This window comes from Puntigrus tetrazona, chromosome 25 (genome assembly GCF_018831695.1).
Source record: "Puntigrus tetrazona isolate hp1 chromosome 25, ASM1883169v1, whole genome shotgun sequence".
NCBI classification, from domain to species: Eukaryota; Metazoa; Chordata; class Actinopteri; order Cypriniformes; family Cyprinidae; genus Puntigrus; species Puntigrus tetrazona.
In genome coordinates, this window is record NC_056723.1 from 3,226,053 (window position 1) to 3,247,755 (window position 21,703).

The window sequence follows — 21,703 nt, forward strand, 5'->3', positions numbered from 1 at the left end:
GCCTGCAGAGCAAAATAAACAAGGCACATTTTTGGTAAAAAAAAATCTCCATAGATTGTTTAATACAACATACCATATTTTCAACAATTCAACATCAATAAAATTGTGTTAATTTAAAAAAAAAAGAAAACAAAATGCATATTACCTTTATTGCACAGAACAATTTAAACATTTTTCATACTAGATTTTTTCACCTTTTTAGGTTTCTGTTTTTTCTTTAGTATAAAAGAATATAATGGACCACATTAATGCACATTATCATCCTGGGCTGAATGTCAGAGAGGGCAGAGGTCATATAAAGATTTATTCGACATAATAGAATGAAAACAGCAGGTAGACCACAGAGGCAGAGGATCAGAGAAAGATTCAGGTGTGTGTGTGTGTGTGCATGTGTCGGATTAACGATAAAGTGGATCAGTAAGGGTTAAACCATCTGTGCAAATTCTCCATCTGCAGCCCCAGTCAGCAGTAGAAACCACTTAGTGAGGCGAAACCCATCTAGACCCAAGCAAAATCCAGTGCATAAACACAGCTCAGTGTCCTTGCACAGAAATCACCTGCCCTGCTTGGCCCAGATTAAACGCACATTTAAAACACAGCTGGACTGTGGAGCGAATTCATTTAACCGTTGCATTTCAGCACAAAAACCAGTCCGTTTTAACCGGTCTCTATCTAGGACTGCGCAACTGTACTCTATTTTCAGCGTAAAACAAGCCTACCTCCCGTGGAAACAGTGGCGAAACGATGTTATCCTAGAGCGCTCCTCCTCACCGAATTCCCCTTGTACATGTAGACATCTGTCTTCGTAACCAAACCAGCACGGTCGGAGTCCTTCGTTGTGCTGGGTGTTTTTAAAACCGTTTCTTTGGGTACTGACGCTTTATATAATGTAAAGAAAAATTGATCTAAGACAGGTCTAAGACTAAGACCGTTTGATAGACGCGAGACCGTAAGACAGGTGTAAGACCCATGAGACAGATCTGAGAGCATGAGACATGTGTGAGACCCAACGGCAGCCGCAGGTGAAGGTGATTGAGTGCTGTCGAGCATATTAACACTCTCACCTTTCGATGAAATGATTGATTCTGTTAGGAGCTCGCTCGCTATCGCACATACACACTCTGAGATAGCTATACATTCTCGGTGTAGCTTCTCAAGTGACTTGGAATGGGTTTGTTATATAAAAATGCGATGCTGCAGTGCCGCTAAATGGGTTTAAACCTGACCAGGCACTACAGAAATGCTCACTGCAGGCTTCAGCGATCATTTCTACGTAAAGCAAAACACACAACAAAAGTCACATAATTACCGATGCTTTCACTTGCCTAGCCATTAATCCAACAATAAACAACCTGTACTTGTTTATCCAGATGCTTGAGTCATAAAATTCCCTCGGCTTATCCAACAAGTGCATTAAAATCCGAATTCGAAAAGAGAACCAAACAGCAGATAACAGATACAAAGAAAGAAATGCGCTGTGAAAGTTGTACTATACACATATTTCTCTATGGCAGGAATAGAAATGTTTTATTCCACATTCTGTTGTTAGACACAATGTGGAAGACGAATTTGGGCAGCTGTAAGGTTTGTTAAATGTGCTTTTCACCCTGAATTATCTACTGTTATTCTCTCATAAAACTATTCAGTAGAAAACGAGAAAAGAATGGGTTAAACAAACAAACAAAAAGGATGCAGGCAGCAGGACAGCAGGGAGAAGGATGCTCTGCCTTTGCATTCTGGAGGTCGACACAAAACATTTCGGAGGTTCGGTTTTTCCTTTTTTTCCATGTTTTTTTTTTTTTGCCCATAAAAATCCAAAGGAACTAAAGTGTTTTAAAACAAAATCCTCTCTGAAACATATTGGTCCCCGTAGGCTGAGTTTAAGCGGCCATCACAGAGGAGTGCGCATGAGGACATTTTCCCCCTCCCATGTTCAATATTGAACAAAAGCACCGACCCCTGTGCCGCACATCCATCTTTAGAAAGGGGGAAGAACACCCCTCCTCTATGGGGAGCTCGTCAGAGCCAGAGGTTGTTCAGGCAGGGAATCTCTTGTTTTTGTCTTTACGAGTCTGGTTTTGAAAGGGTTTTTTGAGCTCCCTGGCTGGATTATATCATTTTCATGTTAAATTTCCGAGGGGCATCGGCGCCGCTGCTGCTCATCCCAGCGTCCGATTTGCGTGGGACATACTCTATCTCAATGTTGTGTTTGCTGTTGCCTTTGCCTCTGCTCCAAAGAAAGAGCAGAACAAGGCAGAACAGAACCACACCCAAAAAGGAGATGAAACCCATTGTGGTGGCGATGATTAGCGTCTTTATATCAAATGGGAACGGCACTGTTGCTCTTGTTCCGTTGGCTCCGTTGTCGTTGGGTTGGTTGGAGATAAACGCCAAGGTTTTGTTGGGTTGGTTGGGCCAGTCTGGTGAGTAACTGTGGACGTGCAGGTGGGCCAAAGCGGTGTCGTTTCCACCAGCATTGCTAGCAATGCACACATATGTCCCATTGTCCTGAATCTGAGCATAGCGCACCTCCAAGGTGCCATCCGGGAAAACAGTGAGCCGTCCTATCGTTTTCATGGTGATGAACTGTTTTTGTGGGGAAAGCCACATGATGACCGGGGTCGGATCTCCATCTGCTTGGCAAACAAAGTGGACGGTGGTGCCTTCATCAACAAACTTCTGCTGGGGTTTTCGGTCTCGAATCCTAGACTTGCGGCAAGTAAAGTAATTGGGTTGCAGCACATCAGGGAAGTCCTTGAACTCTTTTCCCTGGACGAACTCGGGAGAGGAGCAAGTCGGCTGCTGGCGGTTGAAGTTGAGCCTCCAGCGACGTCGGAAAACCCAAAGCAGACGGCAGTCACAAGCCAGTGGGTTGTCATACAAGGCGAGGGTCTCCAGGTTCCCTACCGAATGGAACACAGACTCCTCCAGGGTGGTAAGGGAGTTGCTGGACACATTGAGGACCTTCAGGTAGTTCAGTCCTCTGAAGGAATAGGGTTCAATCATTGTCAGTCGACCGCCCACCAGGTGGAACTCTTGCAGTCTGAGCAAGTCATGGAGCCGGTTGCCTTCGATCATCTGGATGGGATTGTAGGACATGTTTAGGAAACGAAGATAAACCAGGTGCCGCAAGGCCAAATACGGAATTGATGTCAAGTTAGCGTTAGTGATGATTAGGGAGGTAAGATTCAATCCGTACAAGCAGTTGGTGGTCATGGTATCCAGGTAGGGCCAGTTGGCAATCTCCAGCACTTTGAGACGGTAGAGCCGCTTGAAGCTGTAGTCTCTGATGCTGTTGATGTTGAGGTTTCGCAAGCGCAGCGTGACCAAGCTGTGCAGGTGCGTGAAGGCCTCTGTCGGGACAGAGGTCAGGTTGCACTTTTCGAGCGTGAGCTGCTCCAGGCTGCTGAGGCCGTGAAACGCCCTGTGGGATATGAAGACAAGGTCATTATCCCCAACCTCCAGAGAGCGCAAGTTGTAGAGGTCCTGGAACATGTAGTCCAGCAGAATTACGATCTTATTTTCACTGATGTCTAGCTTTGTTAGGTTACTGAGGCCCGTGAACACTCCCAGCTGAATTAGCTTCAGCTTGTTGCTGCGCAGTCCCAGAGTCTGCAGGCCATAGAGGTTGTTAAAGGCCCCTGGCTCGATGGTCGAGATGGTATTTTCATTGAGCTCCAGCTCTTCCAGCTGCGGGAAGGTGGAGAACTCATCTGGGTTGATGGTTTTGATTCGATTTTTGCTGAGGTCAAGAAGTCGTGTTTCAGATGGGATTCCCTCTGGAATGGACATCAGCTTTTTGCGGTGGCACAAGACAGAACGCTCCTGAGCATTGCACTCGCAGCGTGATGGGCAGCCCGTGGCAGAGCCAGACAGCACTGTGCCCAGCATTAAGATTAGAATGGGCTGCCAGCATGCCACCAGGAAGCTGTGCCCACTCACTTCCCCTGCTACCATCCTACCGGTTACCTGCACAGAGGGAAAAAAAAAGAGAAAAAGAGTGCTGAGTTATAAAATATGAAATTCAAGGCATCTAAATCAATAAACAATTATACCACACAGTATTGACTGAACTTCTAGCGGGTTATTTTCTTTGGCAAGCAGGATATGGCTCTAAAACATGAGTGAATTGTGTATTCGTTGAATACCATTTATTGAAAGAGCGGAGAGGATAAAAGAGTGTTTTACTAAGAGTTTGACTAATATAGCAGAAATCATTTTCCATTTCCAAAGTGTCATCTGCGCGTTTCATTACATTATAGGCTCATAAAACTACTGTACTGAGCATTGTTGGATTATTCAGATTTTCACACTGTGAAAAGGAAGAGCCAATGGCGTGTACTTGCATAACCATGCGAATCGGCACTTTTGGATTCTATCTCCTTTGTTTTGACCCCAGCTAGTTCAACTTCAAAGGCTTTTAACACACAGTAGCACTCGTGCTAACTGAGCTCAGGGACTTGACTTGGAATCCATTGCAAAGGTTACATCACCATCATAAGATATTTATGAATCCTCTAAACCTCTGGTGCACCTAACACAGCTGAGCAGTGAGTTAGAGGGCTGTGACTATGTCCCAACCAGCCTTTTCACTCTGAAATCCTAAGAGTGTTCACACTTCCATGTCTGGGATCCATATAAAACGATGGCACAGAGGCATATGTGTGAATTTATCCACGATTTTCAAGGAGAACTCCACTTCACAGGAAGTCAGCAGGTGCACGCATAAAATAGCTAGCATATGCCATCTGTGAGAGAGACCAAAAGACGAGAAATTGGTTTAAGACCGATCTGAAACACTCTCGTTCTCTGATGAATTACTAAAAGACATGCTGACCACTGAAATCTGTACACAGACATTCTAATGCTTCCTGAATCAGCGAAAAAACACTATTTATGCATAACTGCCCTCATTGTAATGTTTAGATTTTTAACTTGGGTTTGGTTGAGTCTTCCATGCGCTTAGACTGTGATATAAGTCTTCAGCAGCACAGCAGAAGCCCAACTACGAGATAAAACATACTTGTTATACAATGTTTTGAAATTCATCTTCAAGTGGAAACTATTGCAAAACCTAGTTAGACACCTTGCCTACATAGACATAATCCGAGTAGAACCTCATAAGGGACTTATTCTGAATGCTACACGGGCTACAACTTCATGTTACTAAGCACTACTGTTAGCATGTTACCAAGCTAATGTTGCCGTACTATTCACCTTATTGCTCAACGCAGAAGTAATCCTATGGGTGATACTTGGTTCATTAGCTGCTATAGGGAAACTACAAGAAGAATAAGAATGTGCAGTAAACGGTAAAACGGTTTGCACTACAAACCAGTGTGTTCATAATCAAGATAATACATTAAAACGATAAGGTAAGACACACCAATGTGCCATATTAAGCAGCAAAATGCGCTGTTTTGTACAGCTAAAAATAGCTGCATGTGGATGACGACGGAAGCCAGTCCCATAAAAAATACAAATAGCCATGCCCACTCTTAGACGAAAAATAAGGTGGGTAACTAACACAGCAAAACACATAACCAGTGTAAAACAGTAAATTTTAGCTATTTTATTGGTATCTTTTGACTTTTCGACTATCTTTTGATTTCCTTGAGTTCCTTGCAGTGCATTCTGGGGGTGCCTTATCTGTCAATAATGCATATAGAATATAGCTAAAAGGCATCTAAGAAAGAGTTTTAATTATTCATAAAAGCTTTTGCATAGATAGCACATATACATTGCTTTAAAATGCTGTGTAGGTAAGCAGCTCACTTAGGTTTTGGAACGGAGCTCGCATATCTCAGGTTTTATTTTTTTATTTGCTGTCACACTATTCTCTGTCGACCTGTCGTGTCTCTGATTACGGTTTCACAACCACCTACACAGCACTGGAATTCTTCTATTGAGAATGCTCATTTCCTGTTCGTATAACACAACATCCCTGTCAAATGAACATAAAAAAGATTTACAACTTGCATTAGGAAGGTTGACGCCAGTGATGATTGCTTCTATCCTGAAAGACTGGTAAATATTATGCACTGAGATGCTGATATCAGAGAGACCCCCCCACAAGCAAAGGACTTTTCAACTTGTAGAGCCTTAAAATGGTTCTTTAGGGAATCGCGAATCTTGAAACACAATGAACATTAAACAGAGTCATTGGTGTGCAGAAGAACTCGACCCACCCACGCAAACACAAAATACACTGCATGTCTCCAAGATTACAGGAAGCTAAAAACGGAAGAGATCTTGTTAGCAAATTCCCAGTGCAAATTAAAAGTAAAATATTCTGATTAATTGGCATATCCAATCAACACTATTTCACAAAATAATTCACAACCATGTGAATAAATATTTATATGGCTAAGGAACTTATTGCAACTGTGTGCATAAATATCTGCACACACTGGGGTAGTCAACAAGACTATTTCTAATTTTAAAGGAATATGTAAAGGAAGTGATTCACAAACATTTCAGGAGAGGCCAATTTGGATTTTTGTTTGTAATTTGCTGACGTGTAATGAATAAACTGCAGTGATCTAACTGTGAGCCCCAGTTGTTCATCAGGATCAATAATGAAGCCACTGAAGGGTTGAGTTTGGCTGCAAGCATTCAGCATGTGGCCCAGAGGCCCCGTGTTAAACCTTTAGTGCTGCTGAGGGGAGGCTGGGTTCTGTTCAAAGCAAATTAAGCAGCCTACAGTGTGTGCTGCCAAAACCCGAAAACATATGTAAATGTTCTTCATATGAATCTGACATGAAAGAACTAACACCGCTGTCTGGTCATCAGGCTAGCAACAAGCTGAAACATTATTCAGCTAATGATCTATCTTTGGAAATCTTATCAAATAGCATTATGCATTATCTCCCAGTGAAAAACTGAAAAGAAATGTCTGATTGCCGAGCCCTCCTACTTTGTTAGAGCCCAGGACCTATAATCCCGTGTAAAATAAAAGAACGGTAGCATGTAAAATAATGACGTAAGTGCAGTAGGATAGCAATGCAATAGGGTAGTTTGTACAGTAATGTGGTGAATTCATCTATAAAGTAATGCAGCAAACTTTGTGACTAGTATGTGAAAGAGATAAAGGGCATAAAAAAACGGCGAATGGTAGGAATAATTTAAATAATGCCATTACTGTTAATAACTGCAACTATTAAAGCAGGTGGGACATAAAATAATGCAGAGTAAAGTAACACTATACAAGTAACAGATTACAAGTACTGTAAATTAAAATAATGGCATTTGGCAATACGCATGAAAACACGCTGCCTTAATTCAGTGTGAAAAGTAAAACACCAATTTTTCACACTGAAAAATTAAGAGGTAGAAATGATTAACAAGTACAAGAAATTATTAACAATGTTATATATATATATATATATATATATTTATATTGGATTTAACACTCTACCCACCTGCTTTATTTGATATATATATATATATATATATATATATATATATATATATTTTTTTTTTTTTTTTTTTATATATATATATATATATATATATGCAACATGTATCGTTATGAAGTGAGGTAGTTTGTAATTTAAATGTGGTAATATGCCAATTAACAGAGGTAAAGAATAATAGCATTCGAAAGAGTGCAGAGTGGCAGTGGGTAATGTCATCTAATGGCACATGATGTAAAGTACTGCGATATGTTAGTGTATAAAGTAATGTAAAGTAAAGTAGCATGTAAGTAACATGGTAAGTTAGTATGTGAAGTAATGGAGGGTGATTTGTAAAGTGATATGGTGAGGCAGTTCCTAATGAACACGACAAGGTCGCATCTTCTCTATTCTGATGTGATCGCATTTCCATCTGTTGCATCATTTACTATTATATATTTATGATACATCTAAAACCATCAACAGTAAGACTATGAGTTACTGCAGTCAGGAGCCGGACGTAGCCAGCGGCAACAATCCCACTTAAAGACGGCAGCTAAATACCTGAGCAGCAGAATCCTCCTCACATCTGTCACTGCTAAAGGAACAGCACGCTAAGAGTCTAATCTAGTTCAGAATCAGCCTGTTCACTAATCCTGTACACACACACACACACACACACACACACACACACACACACACACACACACACACACGCGCGCGCGCGCTAACACACATACCAGCGGACTTATTTCACCTCAGCTTCATGTAGGTCAGTTCGGCACACAGACACCTCACAGCACAAACAAAGTTAAACACACACTTGGACAAGAATAACGCAACTCCGGCTCATCCGTAAATCAATCTGATTAATTGACTTAACGAAGCTCTGCAGCTACTATGCAGAAGATTTTGAGTCTTCCAAGTGACTTAAATCTCTTGAATCCGTTCACCAAAACATCAAGTACAGATCGCCTGGCAATTCATTAAACGAAAATTACAATTTAATCACAAGTATGCATTAATTAGTGTTTCTGCATTTTTTTTAATGAGTAAAACATTATCCCTCAAGGGACAAAAATCAGATGAGCTTATTAATAACTGAAAAGTGGTAAGAATGAATGGAGAACAAACTGCGAAGTAATGCAACTTCAGAAAAGATCCGTGTGCTCAGATTTGACAAGATACCAAGCCTGCAATTAAAAATCTGAATATCTACATGTGAACTCATTAATTTCCATTCGTTAAGTAGCCATTCGTTAATTTCATAGCATTGTACTTGTAATGTATGTGAATAATTATCTCATTAGAGGTTTAATTTCTCCTTATGACTTTTAAAAGGTAGTGCAGACCGAACCAAATCATGTTCCCTGCCTTTAAGCTGAAGCAACAGAAACCCATTTTTTTTAAGTTTGCATCTTCAAGCCCCCAAAAACGGGACTGTTGTGTAAACGAACGGCCAAGACACATTCTGTTGTATTTGAAAATGGTGTTGTGTAAATGTCCCTTAAGTCTCCTCAGGTGTAAAAGAGCAACATCTGCGCAGCAAAATGTTCCTCTGGGTTCCTCTTTAATGTCAGCCTTTGAAGGTAAAAACGACAACCAGTCACATCTCTCTGCTGCAACAGAACGTCTTAATTTCAATGCAAAACAAGCGTCAGCAATGAGATGGCATCATTCATTTAAAACATTTGTGCACGGGACGCAGTGTTCAGCATCTCGACGCGTCTAGAACTGAGACACGCGCGCACTCGCGGCTCCATTTTTTCATGGTCCGTAGCTGAATCTGCTCATTTATTTGTTGCACTTGCTGCAGAATCAGCAGAGTGTGACTGAGTGTTCCCTCATTAGAGACCCTCTACTCGCCTCTCCGCTATTATTGCGTCTGTAGAGTAACTCTGGCTCAGGGAGTGCAAACAGTACACTAGGTTTCTATCCGGAGCCTCAGATCTGCCGCTGACCTTCTAAAAACATCTCCTCCCAGAAAAACTAGCTTCATCCTACGGCCCTAACAGCTCCTCAGAGCTCAAACGTCTCCGATTTCCACTCTCTCTCCGCTCTGTCACTCTCCGTTTTTCTCTCTCTGAGGGGAGGGAGACACATTGACCCTGAAGCTGCAGGAAAAGAAGCATCAACGCGAGTCCACAATGGCAGCTGGAATCTGGAATAACGAGGTCCAACACACAAGACGTCTGAGCGCTGAGGAATCAATCACGCAGGGCAGGCTTTCTAGCTGGGTGTGAGACGAGGGTTTTAAAAGCAGGATGTAGACACAAACGTAGGCTAGACTGCAAAAACTAGCCTCATTGTCTGTAGGACAGAAATGGTGCAGCAACCTAACAGAAATGGAGCCTCGTAAGCAATTGATCCGATGCGCTCTTAATGGCCAGAATCTGCATTAATGATCCCTTTCTGGCCGTTAAGTGAACTCACTTGCCTTAAAGGGACACTTGCAACTGATTCCACTAGAGTTTGACGTTAGCATGTCGCTAAGCTAATTACTCGAAACCCTGATACACAAAATTGCTTTCCACTAAAGACGCGACGCAACAAGGCGACGCAAAAGAATCGAATATCACAGCCATTCAGAGACGCACTGCATTCACAACAAAAATGAAGAAATTTATAACCTTATTCATAAATATTAAAGCTTTTGATTGTTATTAGAGGTGCTTACTAAGTGATCTTTGTTATGAAAAACACTTGGTTCGTATTGAGTTTACAGATGTACGGAGGCCCGTTTCCACCACTGAATATGAATAATGAAAAAATAGGGTTACTGCGTCATATAAAGCGGCGATAAGTTCTAAAAAGTTCTAAAATTGTGAGATATAAAATCACGATTGTGAAAAAAACCTGTACGAAAAAGGCTTGTATGTTGTTGTCCTTACCGCAATGTCGTGTAAATAGAAACCTAAAATAGAAATTTTGCGCCTTGTTATGACACAAAATGGAAAAGATAGCTTTTATTGACTTTATTGGAGTCAATAAAAGGAAACAGTGTAAGTCTGTAAAAAACTGTTTTTTCTACCCACACATAAACATGCAACAAAGCTAGTTGAGATTCTGCCAGGCTCCAAAATGTAAACGATTACAACATTTTAATTCACGCGTGAGCTGTTCCTTGCACCTTGCCTTCGCCGTGATTTTATCCTCAAACTTTTGTGAAATTGTTTCAATTTGTTGGAGAAAATGTCTTTTGGATTCACAGAGAGACAGCCCATAGTTACAGAAACCTCAAATTACAACTGATCAAGACTATACAGGGATGAAATTGCGTTTTGAACCGGTAATCACGCTCTGCGTGCGGGAGCAGGAGGCCTGGAGATGTGATGCAGAAATGCACGCTGGGAAATTGATTGTTTGCATTGCATCTGCCAAACAGAGACATTAAGAGATAAGTGCTGTCAGTCTGATGCATCATGGGAAAACTGACATGCACATGACCAGCAGGTTTCCCTCTTTAACTGAAGTGCACAGAAACTTTATTTTTTGGACTTTTTTGGCAATTTGTTTAACGCGAAGAAAGGATGTATTTGTGTTAAAAAAAGCTTGGGTTTAACTATGATGAGAAATACAACTGTGAAATATATTATATTTTGGATATATTTTACAAAACAATTTATTCCTGTGATGCAAAGCTGAATTGTGAGCATCATTACTCCGTTCTTCAGTGTCGCGCGATCCTTCAGAAATCATTGCGATGATTACAACGACCAGTTTTTCTCATAGTTACCCACAAACTCATCTGACCTCAAAAGTCACGAAATGACGACTGTTGTATAATGCATAATACGCAAACCATCCTATATCTTCAGCGTGTGTGTGTGTGTGTGTGTGTGTGGGTTTCTTGGTTCAGTCTATCTCATGACTCATTCACTGTTCCCCAAAGCGTCTTCCTTTTCATTTATTCGGAGCGCGAGAGAAATTTATTTAGCTTAAAAGGAAGGAGAGCATATGTTTTCACAGACAGGTGTTACTTTAATGCCGAACCTAAAACGAGGCGATCGCTGGTGTCCTTTTACTCTGCTGTTGTTTTTCAGAATAGGCTTCAGCAGACATCTTCTCTTTTTTTTTTTTTTTCCCGTACGTACGCGTTATGTAACTTCAGTACATAACCTGTAAAAGTTGACTGAGTCATATTCAGTCCCTGCTGTCAGTTTGTTCCCCGCTGGAAAATCCAGGTAGATGTTCTGGAACACGCTGATAATTAGCTTGTTCAGCTACCCGTTCACGCTGTTTTTTAACACAGCGGCTAATTTCTAAAATAGAAACCAGCTACCTAGAGTGTTTCGAGAACAATGCTAGCATGTCAAAATTAGCTGCATGTGAACGCACTGAACACGATCAACCAGGATATATCTGTGTGAGCTATAATTAGGCAAACAATCACGGTTATTATGGTTTTTACTTATATTTTTCACCAAAAATGCGCTTAATTTGTGCCACATATAGAGCCCTATTAAACATTTTGGTAATTGTGTGTGTGTGTTTTTATTTTAGCAATGATAAAAAAGAATATATATTGAATAAAATATATATATGTCTGTACTCTGTATATAGAATAGAATAATAAATAATATCATATAAATAATAAAAAATAACTGACCTGTCTCCGTTAACATGTCATTTTAATATGCTACTTTTTTGCGCGGCAAATAAAATATTACGTGGCAAATAAAATATTAAACGCATTTCAACACTGACTGAAAAGAGTATTTACAGGCTATCTGTGCTATATTATATATACAATGTTTCTTATTCACAAACCACATGCAAATCAAGTTTTTTTTTTTTAAATGGAAATAGTTTTAAATAAAATAATTCACAAACAATTTGCAAACCAGTTTGCTCATGAATCAGGTCTATTGTATGGTTCTGCGTCTTGCACGTTGTCAATTATATAATGCATAACGCAGTACATTTATAAACTGCATTTTTTTTATTATACTGTATTCTGTTCTAATGATGGCTGCAGATAAACTCTGACAGGGTCCATATAAAATATAGACACAGATATTGATTTAGTTTGTGCAAGGCTCTTCTATCCACTCACACACACACACATACGCAATTTTCTTTATTAACTGTGTGTTTCTTGTCAGAGCGACTCATTACAGAGTGTCATTTTAAAGAGCTGTTTTAAATTCACGCCATATCGCCTGATTCACTCTCAGCTCTGATTTAGACGAAATCTAGTCAGACCTGCATCACTAATGACAGGGACGGACTCAGGCACGTCCAAAACACCAACACAAAGGTGCGAAATGACACATTCAGCGTGAGGCGTTTAGATTTGACGCTCTTTCAACGGCTCTGGAAAGCCTCCTCTTTTCCACCCGGTTCAAGTGTTTTAGTCAGAACATGTTAATGCCTCGACGCCCATCAACAGTATTGACCGGCATCGACCGACATTCCCTGAAACACAGACGATAATAGCTGAAACCGGCCTGAAGTGGCAGCTGGTTTTACATGGTTTCCAGTTGGTCATTTATGATGTATTTCGGGAGTACCAGCCAGCGGTTCACCCTGGTAGACTTGGTTAAGCCAGCATTTCTGCCTCGGGATAAAAATGTAAAAAAAATAACTGCGACTTTTCAAACAGAAACAGAATAGCAAGATATAACCAAAATCAGTCTATGAAAACTCATCGATATGAAACTGGATATGTTTGATGCTAACGCTCAAAAGCATCAGTTTTATAAATCTCCCGGCATATTAATATTGTTTTGAAGTCGCGAGTAATTGTGCGAAAATTAAGCTTTATCAATTTAAACTCTAAATTTGTGCTCATTTCTTTTAGGAACTGCAGTGATATGTACTTACTAGTACTGATTTTTCGCTTAAAAGCGCACCCAAGTACGTTTATGCCGTGAGACCAGGTCATTTTTATCAGCTGTCTGGACTCTGACGGCACCCATTCACAACAAGTGATCCTTTGGTGAGCAAGTGCCGTAATTCACACATTACTCCAAATCTATTCCGATGAAGAAACAGACTAATCTTTTAGAACTTTTTTTTGAATATTCCGGTTCAAATACAAGCTCAAACGACAACTTCTGGACGTACAATGACTTCCCCCTCAGAAACATTTGCAGTGACACACTTAAAATGGAAGTAAACAGAGCAAACGCTTTGCATAAATGTGAAGCTTGATTTTTTTTTGTTAAAGCGCTTGCATGAATTATTCAGTACGGACCTGTTATTATTTGATCTGTGAAGTTCTCCGAATCGTCTTGGAGGTGGAGGACTACTTTTCTAGACGGATGAACTTCTGCTTTCATTTTTTATGAGTTCGAGCCAACTGAACACGCCTTTTCTTCGGCATTCTTTTAAGTTCAAATATTGGCTAGAACGTCACGTAAGTAGCTCTACCGCAGGTAATCAATAAAAAGGTAATAATATTTTGCGAGCACGTCGACTAAATGGAGACGGTACCGTTTGTACCGTAGCACTCGTGGATATCTGACAGAAAAAAATGCAGATATTTGTATTTTGAGTCGAAGTGCCTTTCCGGATCGTTACAGCTCGAACCCAGAACATTCCTCTAAGCTGGCGTGACCCGGGTTTGTGATTCACAGGGCCTTCCTGCGAATCCATCTTGGAGTTTGTGTAGTGGAAATCGAACTATGCATTCATCTATAATATGGAAAGACTCTGGATATCAGTCCGTCATCCATCAACGAGCTTCCTGTCTGTGCTGTTAGCTGTGTCATCCTCTCTCTATCTATCTGGAAATGGAGCACAACCACACCCCTCCTTTCTCTTTCCTCTTTAACACTGGCTTCCAGGGATCTCACACACACACACACACACACACACACACACTTAGCTCAGTTTTCACCAACAGTTTTTTGTCTCTCTCACTCAGGCTCATGAATCGCGTTCTGTCTCCAGGCGTCTGCTGAACGCCGCACACTCATCGTCTCCTGAAACGCGAACCCTCGGCTAAGATCACATGACCTCTGTAACTCCACCGCCTCTACAACGCTCTTTTCCTCTCTTCAGAACGCAAACCTCGGCTCGCTATCTATTTTAGTCGCTGCCGATTGATCTGAATGATTCAGAGAGGAGATTCAACGACGTAAATCAATCCTACAGAACCACAAAACACACACTTCATAGGCTTCTGCATAGGTTAACATTACACCGTCCCACAATGCAATGGGCCCGTTTTACCATTATATATATATGGTACGCGCTATGTAGACCACAAAAGGTTTTTCAAAGCTTTTTTGTTAAATTTTTTGTCAATGATAATGATACATGAATGATTTTAATTGAAACATTACAGAGCACTAATAATCATTTTGAAGAAACAAATAGAAAGAGATGATCAGTTTAAATAATTAAATGTTACATAAATAATCACATCTATTAATTATAATTATATGAATTATAATTAATATTTAAAATTTCTTGTTTTCCTCAATGACAAAAAATAGGAATATGATGAAATACTGAGTAAATATTGTATACATTTGATTAAATTATATTTATTATTTTTATTAAAAACTATGACTAAAACACAAACTTTGAAAAGGTAAGAATTTACAGTATAATGTTGTATAAATTCAGCTTTGCATCACAGGATTAATTTGCTTTTTAAATATATTTAAATAGAAAACTGTGATTTTGAAATGTAAAAATATTTACCATTTTTACTATATTTTTGATCAGATTAATGCAGCTTCGGTAAGCATAAGATACTTCTTTCAAAACATGAAATAAATCTCAGTGACTCCAAATTTTGAACACTATGCTAGAATGTGTCAGCAAAGATTTTAAGGCGGGGCTTAGTAAAAGTGTCTACAAAAAAAAAAGAAAAGAATACTGGCCCTTTAAGATGGCTCTGACACACCTCCTCATCTGATGTTCTCTGGGAAACATGAATTACTGATGCTCTTGTGTGGATCTAGGCTAACTGCTGGTGCTATCGGCGTATTTACCTCAAGCAGTAAATCCAGAAGGACCGCTGATGAATAAACAAATCCAATTAAAGAAAGCGTTAGCCTGGGAATGCTTACCTCAGCCTCTTTAACACACACACCTTAATCTGCGCTTTAAGCAGCATCGCCATTGAGCATCACTGCACGAATCCACTGTCCTGAAGAATTTATAAGCACTCTGAACTCAGATCACTAACGCCAATCACCTCAACGATACACACACAAACACACGCACTGTACACTCAAACACGTACATGTACACACACAAACCTGATGGGTGTTGCCATCTCATTCAGCAAGCAAAACCAGCTGCTGAGCTTCCATCGATCTACTGGCCTGAGAAGAATACTGATTACACACACACACACACACTGCACACTGGTTTCCAATGCAAGGACACACACACTTACACACACACACACATTTGAAAATACATTAACAGACTATGGTTGTTTGAGAAGTACTCACACTCTCTGCCTCAGATCTGAACGTTAATAAAATCTCCGCCCACAGCCACAATACAAGCACCGCCCACTTTTACAAAAACTTCCTGCAGTGAGAAAATCAATCAAAATTCATTCGCACAATTCCGAATGTGATGATAGTAGCAGTTTATGGAAAAGATATTGCATAAACGGATGGAATGATAAACATAAACCTGCTGAACTGATGGAAAATCCAAATAATTGTCTAATAATTTTGGAAAAACATTTTAGTCAAACCGCATTAGGGTTGGACACATGGAAATTAAAAGTCTGTATTTATCCATGAAATTTATAATATAATTTTTCATCTCATGTAAAAATTACAATAAAGATTCAAAAATAACAATAAAGGCTAAAAACAGATCTCTATTTTTAATTTTAGAATTGTGCTTTGGTATAATAATAATAGATTGTATTTTGCTAATTTAAATAATTTAAATAATATATATTAATATATAATAATATTATTTTAAAAATAAAAAAATCTAATTTAGAAATTTTGATAAAAAAACCTTTCAAACTTTAGCGCTAATATTTTTTAAATAATAACATTTAATAAATAAAGAATTCCAAAACCAAATTTGGCATTGCTAATTTAAAAATACTAGTACTACTACCACTGCTAATAATAATAATAATAATAATTATTATTATTATTATTATTTATTTAATAAATTCTAATATATTTTTAAATGACAAATTTTGACATTAGGATTAAGACGTAAATTCCAAAGTGCTGTTAATAAAATAATTTGCACTTTCATCATTTCGTCTGAGGCAGGTCGTTTTTTTTTTTTTTTTTTTATTGCCTGTGGTATCTAAAGCTCAAATTCTGATATTGACTCAATTGCCCGGTGACAATACAGGCGCCGCCCACAGACACAAACACAACACGAGCGCCACCCACAACCCAGGCCCTGCCGCACGACTACCTGACATTTCCAACTTGTTCCCATAGAGTCTTCCATTGTGATTAACATTTACTCAGCAGGCCTAGAGCATCTTCTCCCTGCAACACTAATGAGCTCTGCTGGCTCGTTACTGCCAATTCATTTCCAGAACATCCTCGGAGTCATCATAAAAACATGAATCCAGCGTTCATGTATCATACATAAATGCAGTTTCATGTCGCTTCATGGCAACGTCTTGAACCGCACGTAATGTCTTTTTAAAGCGTAATACGATGCTGCGCCATTAAACATCTGCTGGAGAGTATCACCGATGCAGCGGCTGAGGGAGGAGCGTTCCTTTGACAGGCAAAAATCCCGATTTTGGAAATAATTTAATTTTTGGATGCGATGCGTCTCGACTGTGCGCCTAAACAGGCCGCGATTTAAATTTCAGGAAACTAATGCAAAACTAATGGATAAAATAATAGTTATTCAGTAGGGCTTTTCTCCTGGGCAAAAAGCATTTCATTTAAAGATTAGCGGTAAGCTGCTCTATTTCTCTCTCCCGCTCTGACAATGAGACTGTAAGTGATTTGACTTTAAAGAGCTAGGGGTAAGCGAGCATGTGTATGCAACACAGGAAGTCATTAGCAACGAGACGCACTCAGACAAACTCCTCCCACCTGCATTAGCAAACTCCACTCATTTGCATTACACTGCTATTTAAAGCCTTATGCACAGTTTCATGAAGTCAGCATAATTTTCATACTGAAAAGTTGCGCTAAAACTTATTTTTCACACTCGTAATTACTTATAATTTTACTATAATTTACTATAAATACTTTTATTTCTTCTGTGCAGCACAAAAGACAAAATTAAAGACCGGTCCACACATCTTGAATCTTTTCAGTTCAAGAGAAGTAGCATTGATTCGCCGAATCTGATTCATGAATCAGTCATTTTTTTAAAAAACAAATCTTTTATTTGAAACGGTTTTATTTTTATTGATATAATTACCCAAAACGATTTAATATTTAATTATAAAAGCAGTACGACATTTGAGGTTTATAAGAAGCAGATTATGATTCACGAATGATTCATTATTTTAAAAGCACTTTATTGGCTACCGAGGATTATTTTAATTTCTTCACCACAAATAATTTTATATTCATACCTCCACTAATATTGTATTTTTGACTTCCGACATACATATTGTGCACTACATTACGATTCCCGGGTCCGATTCTTTTATTTTTTCACAAAGTCGACTCACTGAATCGCTGTAGGCGAAGACGGTTAGTTATTTTTTTAATCAAATTTATCACAAACGCAGAACGCAAATTCTACGGTTTTACGATCATTTTTTCAAAGCTCGAAGGCTTCAGTCGTTTTGTGTTCGATGGAAGAAAGCCGCAAGGGTTTAAACGACACCGGGGTGAATAACCAAAGACGGATTTTACATTTACAGGTAAAGCATCACACGTGAATGACCCTTTGCTCCCCGAGGATCGGCGATTGCAGTCAGATACGGGCTGCCTTGGGAAGAAATAAAAAAATAATAAATAAAAATAACACACGGTCACCTTGATGGCTACACAATTGAAATCGCCTCGCACCGTGCAGCAAATGCGCACATAAAGAAGCTCGGTCTCACAGCTTGAGAGTAAAGCCAGATATCATCGCTGCTATCGAATAAAATATCCGAATCAGAGATCCATCCAGGCCCTGACGAAACGACACCAGTCGGACCTATTCGTGCATCATATTATTTGCACACCGGAGTAATGAAAGTGATTTCTGTTGACACGAAGTGAATTCATTCTCCGCCGGTGCCTTTATTACGCCGCGAGTGCCGTCGATCACGCTGATTGCGTTTGTAAAACCCGGCGATCACAGCGAAAGGCGCCGGGTCAAACGTTGTCACGTCGAGCCTGCTTTTCACAAATGCCCACGTGGGCGTACCAAACGGCGAGCGCGCTCTTCCGAGTTTCAATGCGTACGCGAGGTTTATTCACGAGGGCCCTGATTTCGTAGCCCGCAACGAGGAAGCGGTATTTGGACAGGCATTTCCGTGGGAAATCTTTTAGCTCCTGCGAGATTTACACGAAGAACTAATCCAGCAGCAGCAGACATAACGGATAACCCACACGCGCGCACAACCCAACATAGCCCGAGCCAGCTGGGCTGAAATTGCCCAGACTGATTTAATATTCTGTGTGGACAGAGATACCACAGCACCTGGCAACAAATCCTCGATTTCCAAATCGGATCAATTCAGAAATCAACTTCACTGAATGGCACGGCACTTATTAAAGACAGCTGCTCATCCTAGAGCCTTTTGAATGATGGTTCTACAGCTCTGTCCAACCGGATCTTCGACGGACCGTACCAAACGACGAAGTGGCCAAGACCGGCAAATTTTGCCATCGATTGGATTTTCAAGGACAGGTTTTGAGAAGGTTCTAAAAACGTGTTCGATCCAATCCAATCCAAAACAAGGCTTTCTGTAGTTGAGGATCAGTTTTTGGTTCCCCAAAGAACCTTTCAGCCAACAGTTCTTCCAACAGCCATTTTCTTTCTCGCTCTCGAGAACATTTTAATAACGTAAAGAACCGTCTGAGCGATGGAAAGGTTCCATAGGTGTTAATGGAACCATCTTAATGCCCATATGAAGGCCTTAATGGGACTTTTATCGAACTGTGTCACAAATCAGGTTATAGGGAAAAAAATCCATAGAGGGGCAGTTCTTTTCACTTTCGAAGGCATTTTTCTTGCCCTGGGCACCTCTCGATTTCTAACCATGTCTGATTTCTCCCTGTGTGGTGAAATATTTGTCATTTCTTCAATAATTGCAGGACAAAATCATTAATCCAGAAGACAGCTTCAGAGTCAAAACTGACTGACCCAAATGCCTGCGAATTGTCTAGGATCTAATAATTAGAAGTAAAATTAGACAATAAGAGACTTTATTATGTAAATTTATAGCCTTATGTGATAGATAGATAGATAGATAGATAGATAGATAGATAGATAGATAGATGGATAGATAGATAGTTAGATAGATAGATGAAACGCATACATTTATTACTTTAATATTGACACACACACAGAACATTTACTCTTAAATAGCCAACAATATATGTGGTCTCTCTCTCTCTCTCTCTCTCTCTCTCTCACACACACACACACACACGCACACACACGCCTTAAAATCCGAAGAGATGTGAACTTACAGCATAATTTTGTATCGCTGCAATAACACACAGGCGGATATGTTCATCTTACAAGACGCGACGATCCGTCCAAAAACACCACTGAAAGTGCTTATATCCGTGTCTGATAAACCCTTCACGCGATCACAGACGATCCCTCACAGGAACACAGCCCACATTTAAACTCTTCATACGGTCACAGGCACCACCATCATCTCCATCATCAGCGTCGTCCCTCTCGATTGATCGACGAGCTCGAGGAGTCGCACGGTTATCCCGCTATCCTCCGTCTGTCCTATTAAAATCACAGCAGTGCCCGGGTTCCTCTCCCGTCTGCAGTCTGGACTCACCCAGCGCGAATGAGAGCGCCTCACACACGCGCACATGAGCGCGCGCGCGCACACACACACACACACACACACACACGCATACGCGCGCGCGCACACACGCTCACACAAACGCGCGCGCGTCTCCAAGTCGCGTTTAGTCAGTCTCAGAAACGTCTGAGCAAATAAACTGCACTGAAACGTGCGTGTAAGAGAGATTCTCACACAAACACCGAGAGAAAGAGGGCAGGTCTCTTCCTCACGACAGCTTACCGCGAGAACTATATTTCCCGCCAAAGTACTGCTGTAGAATTAATCGATATTGAATTTATTAGGAACCTTTCCGGCTGGTTATTTTTTTAGAATTAACGCCAAGTAACCAAAGTATAGGAGTATTTGGGGTGGATTTATATGGTAATTGTTTTTAATTTGTATATTAAAAAGATCTACATTAAATATTGCAGAAAACACCACGGTGGTACACTTTGAAATAGTCTGTTATACCCCAGAGCTGTAAATACATATAAATCAAAGCAACTCGAGAATAATACAAGCATAAGCAATTTAATAAACGTCGTAATCAAACAGTATGCAATAGAATATTCAAGGCAGCCATGTTTATGACCAAAAAGCAGTAGCGGTGGATTTAAAAACTCCAGAAAAAAAAATATATCGATCACTGGTTTTGATCTACACAAGATTCAGGAATAATTTATAAGACCTCAGATATGCAGTCAGCGCAGATATGCCCAAATCTGACACATTTCAGCTTTTACATATACTCGATCAATAATTTCTCTCTTCTGAGGAAAAATTTACTGAATAATGAAAATCTGGTCATTTCAAGGCTACTTGATCAAAATAATGAACAATCGGCATCGAGGTAAAATCTTATAAAGAAATGAGTGATTCAATATTTCCGCACGATCAATATCAAAGTAGAATATCATTGCCTTCTAACAACCTACAGCATTTTTTTTTTCTAAGGAAAACATTCAGAAGAATAATTTGTCTTGCCGTTGTCGCCTGCAGTACCGCGCGCGAGGTCCTGGGGGCGCTGTTGCTCTCAACTCAGATTGCTGTTGCCTAAAAAAATCACTTTCTGGGCACCTTAAGCATCTGCCTGAAGAAGCTGTTTGAACACAATAGCTGTGAGCAGCATAAACAAACGGCCTCCCATGACATAACAGCTGTCTGTTTAAATTCATAGGGGTCAGTGCACATCACACGCACCCATAACTGCATTCAGTAAATGGGCGGCCCAGGATTTTCAGCTCCTTTCCGCGTGATAAATCAGATTAAAGCTGCGTTCAGGAGATTTTCCAGACAGACGTACGCCTGGATCGATGGTCTTATTCCGACTGGGCTGCATTAAGAGATGATTTATGAAAGATTTCTGCAGACGCCACGGCTATGCAGAGACTAAACCTACAGGATCAGAGTCACT

At 40.1% G+C, this 21,703-nt stretch overlaps 1 protein-coding gene across 4 annotated transcripts in view; it reads right to left on the bottom strand.

The window, feature by feature from the left end:
* Positions 1-287: 287 nt before the first annotated feature.
* lingo1a (leucine rich repeat and Ig domain containing 1a) overlaps positions 288-21,703 on the bottom strand; it is a 72,721-nt gene continuing 51,305 nt past the window's right edge. For 3 of the 4 annotated variants that reach the window (XM_043227844.1, XM_043227847.1, XM_043227845.1), the window contains one exon: positions 288-3,969. In XM_043227844.1, coding sequence (XP_043083779.1) covers positions 2,110-3,957 — 1,848 coding nt within the window. In that variant the 5' untranslated portion in view covers positions 3,958-3,969 and the 3' untranslated portion in view covers positions 288-2,109. Of the gene's footprint in view, positions 3,970-19,951; positions 20,309-21,703 lie in introns of those variants that run through there. The other variant, XM_043227846.1, reaches the window with a different exon arrangement.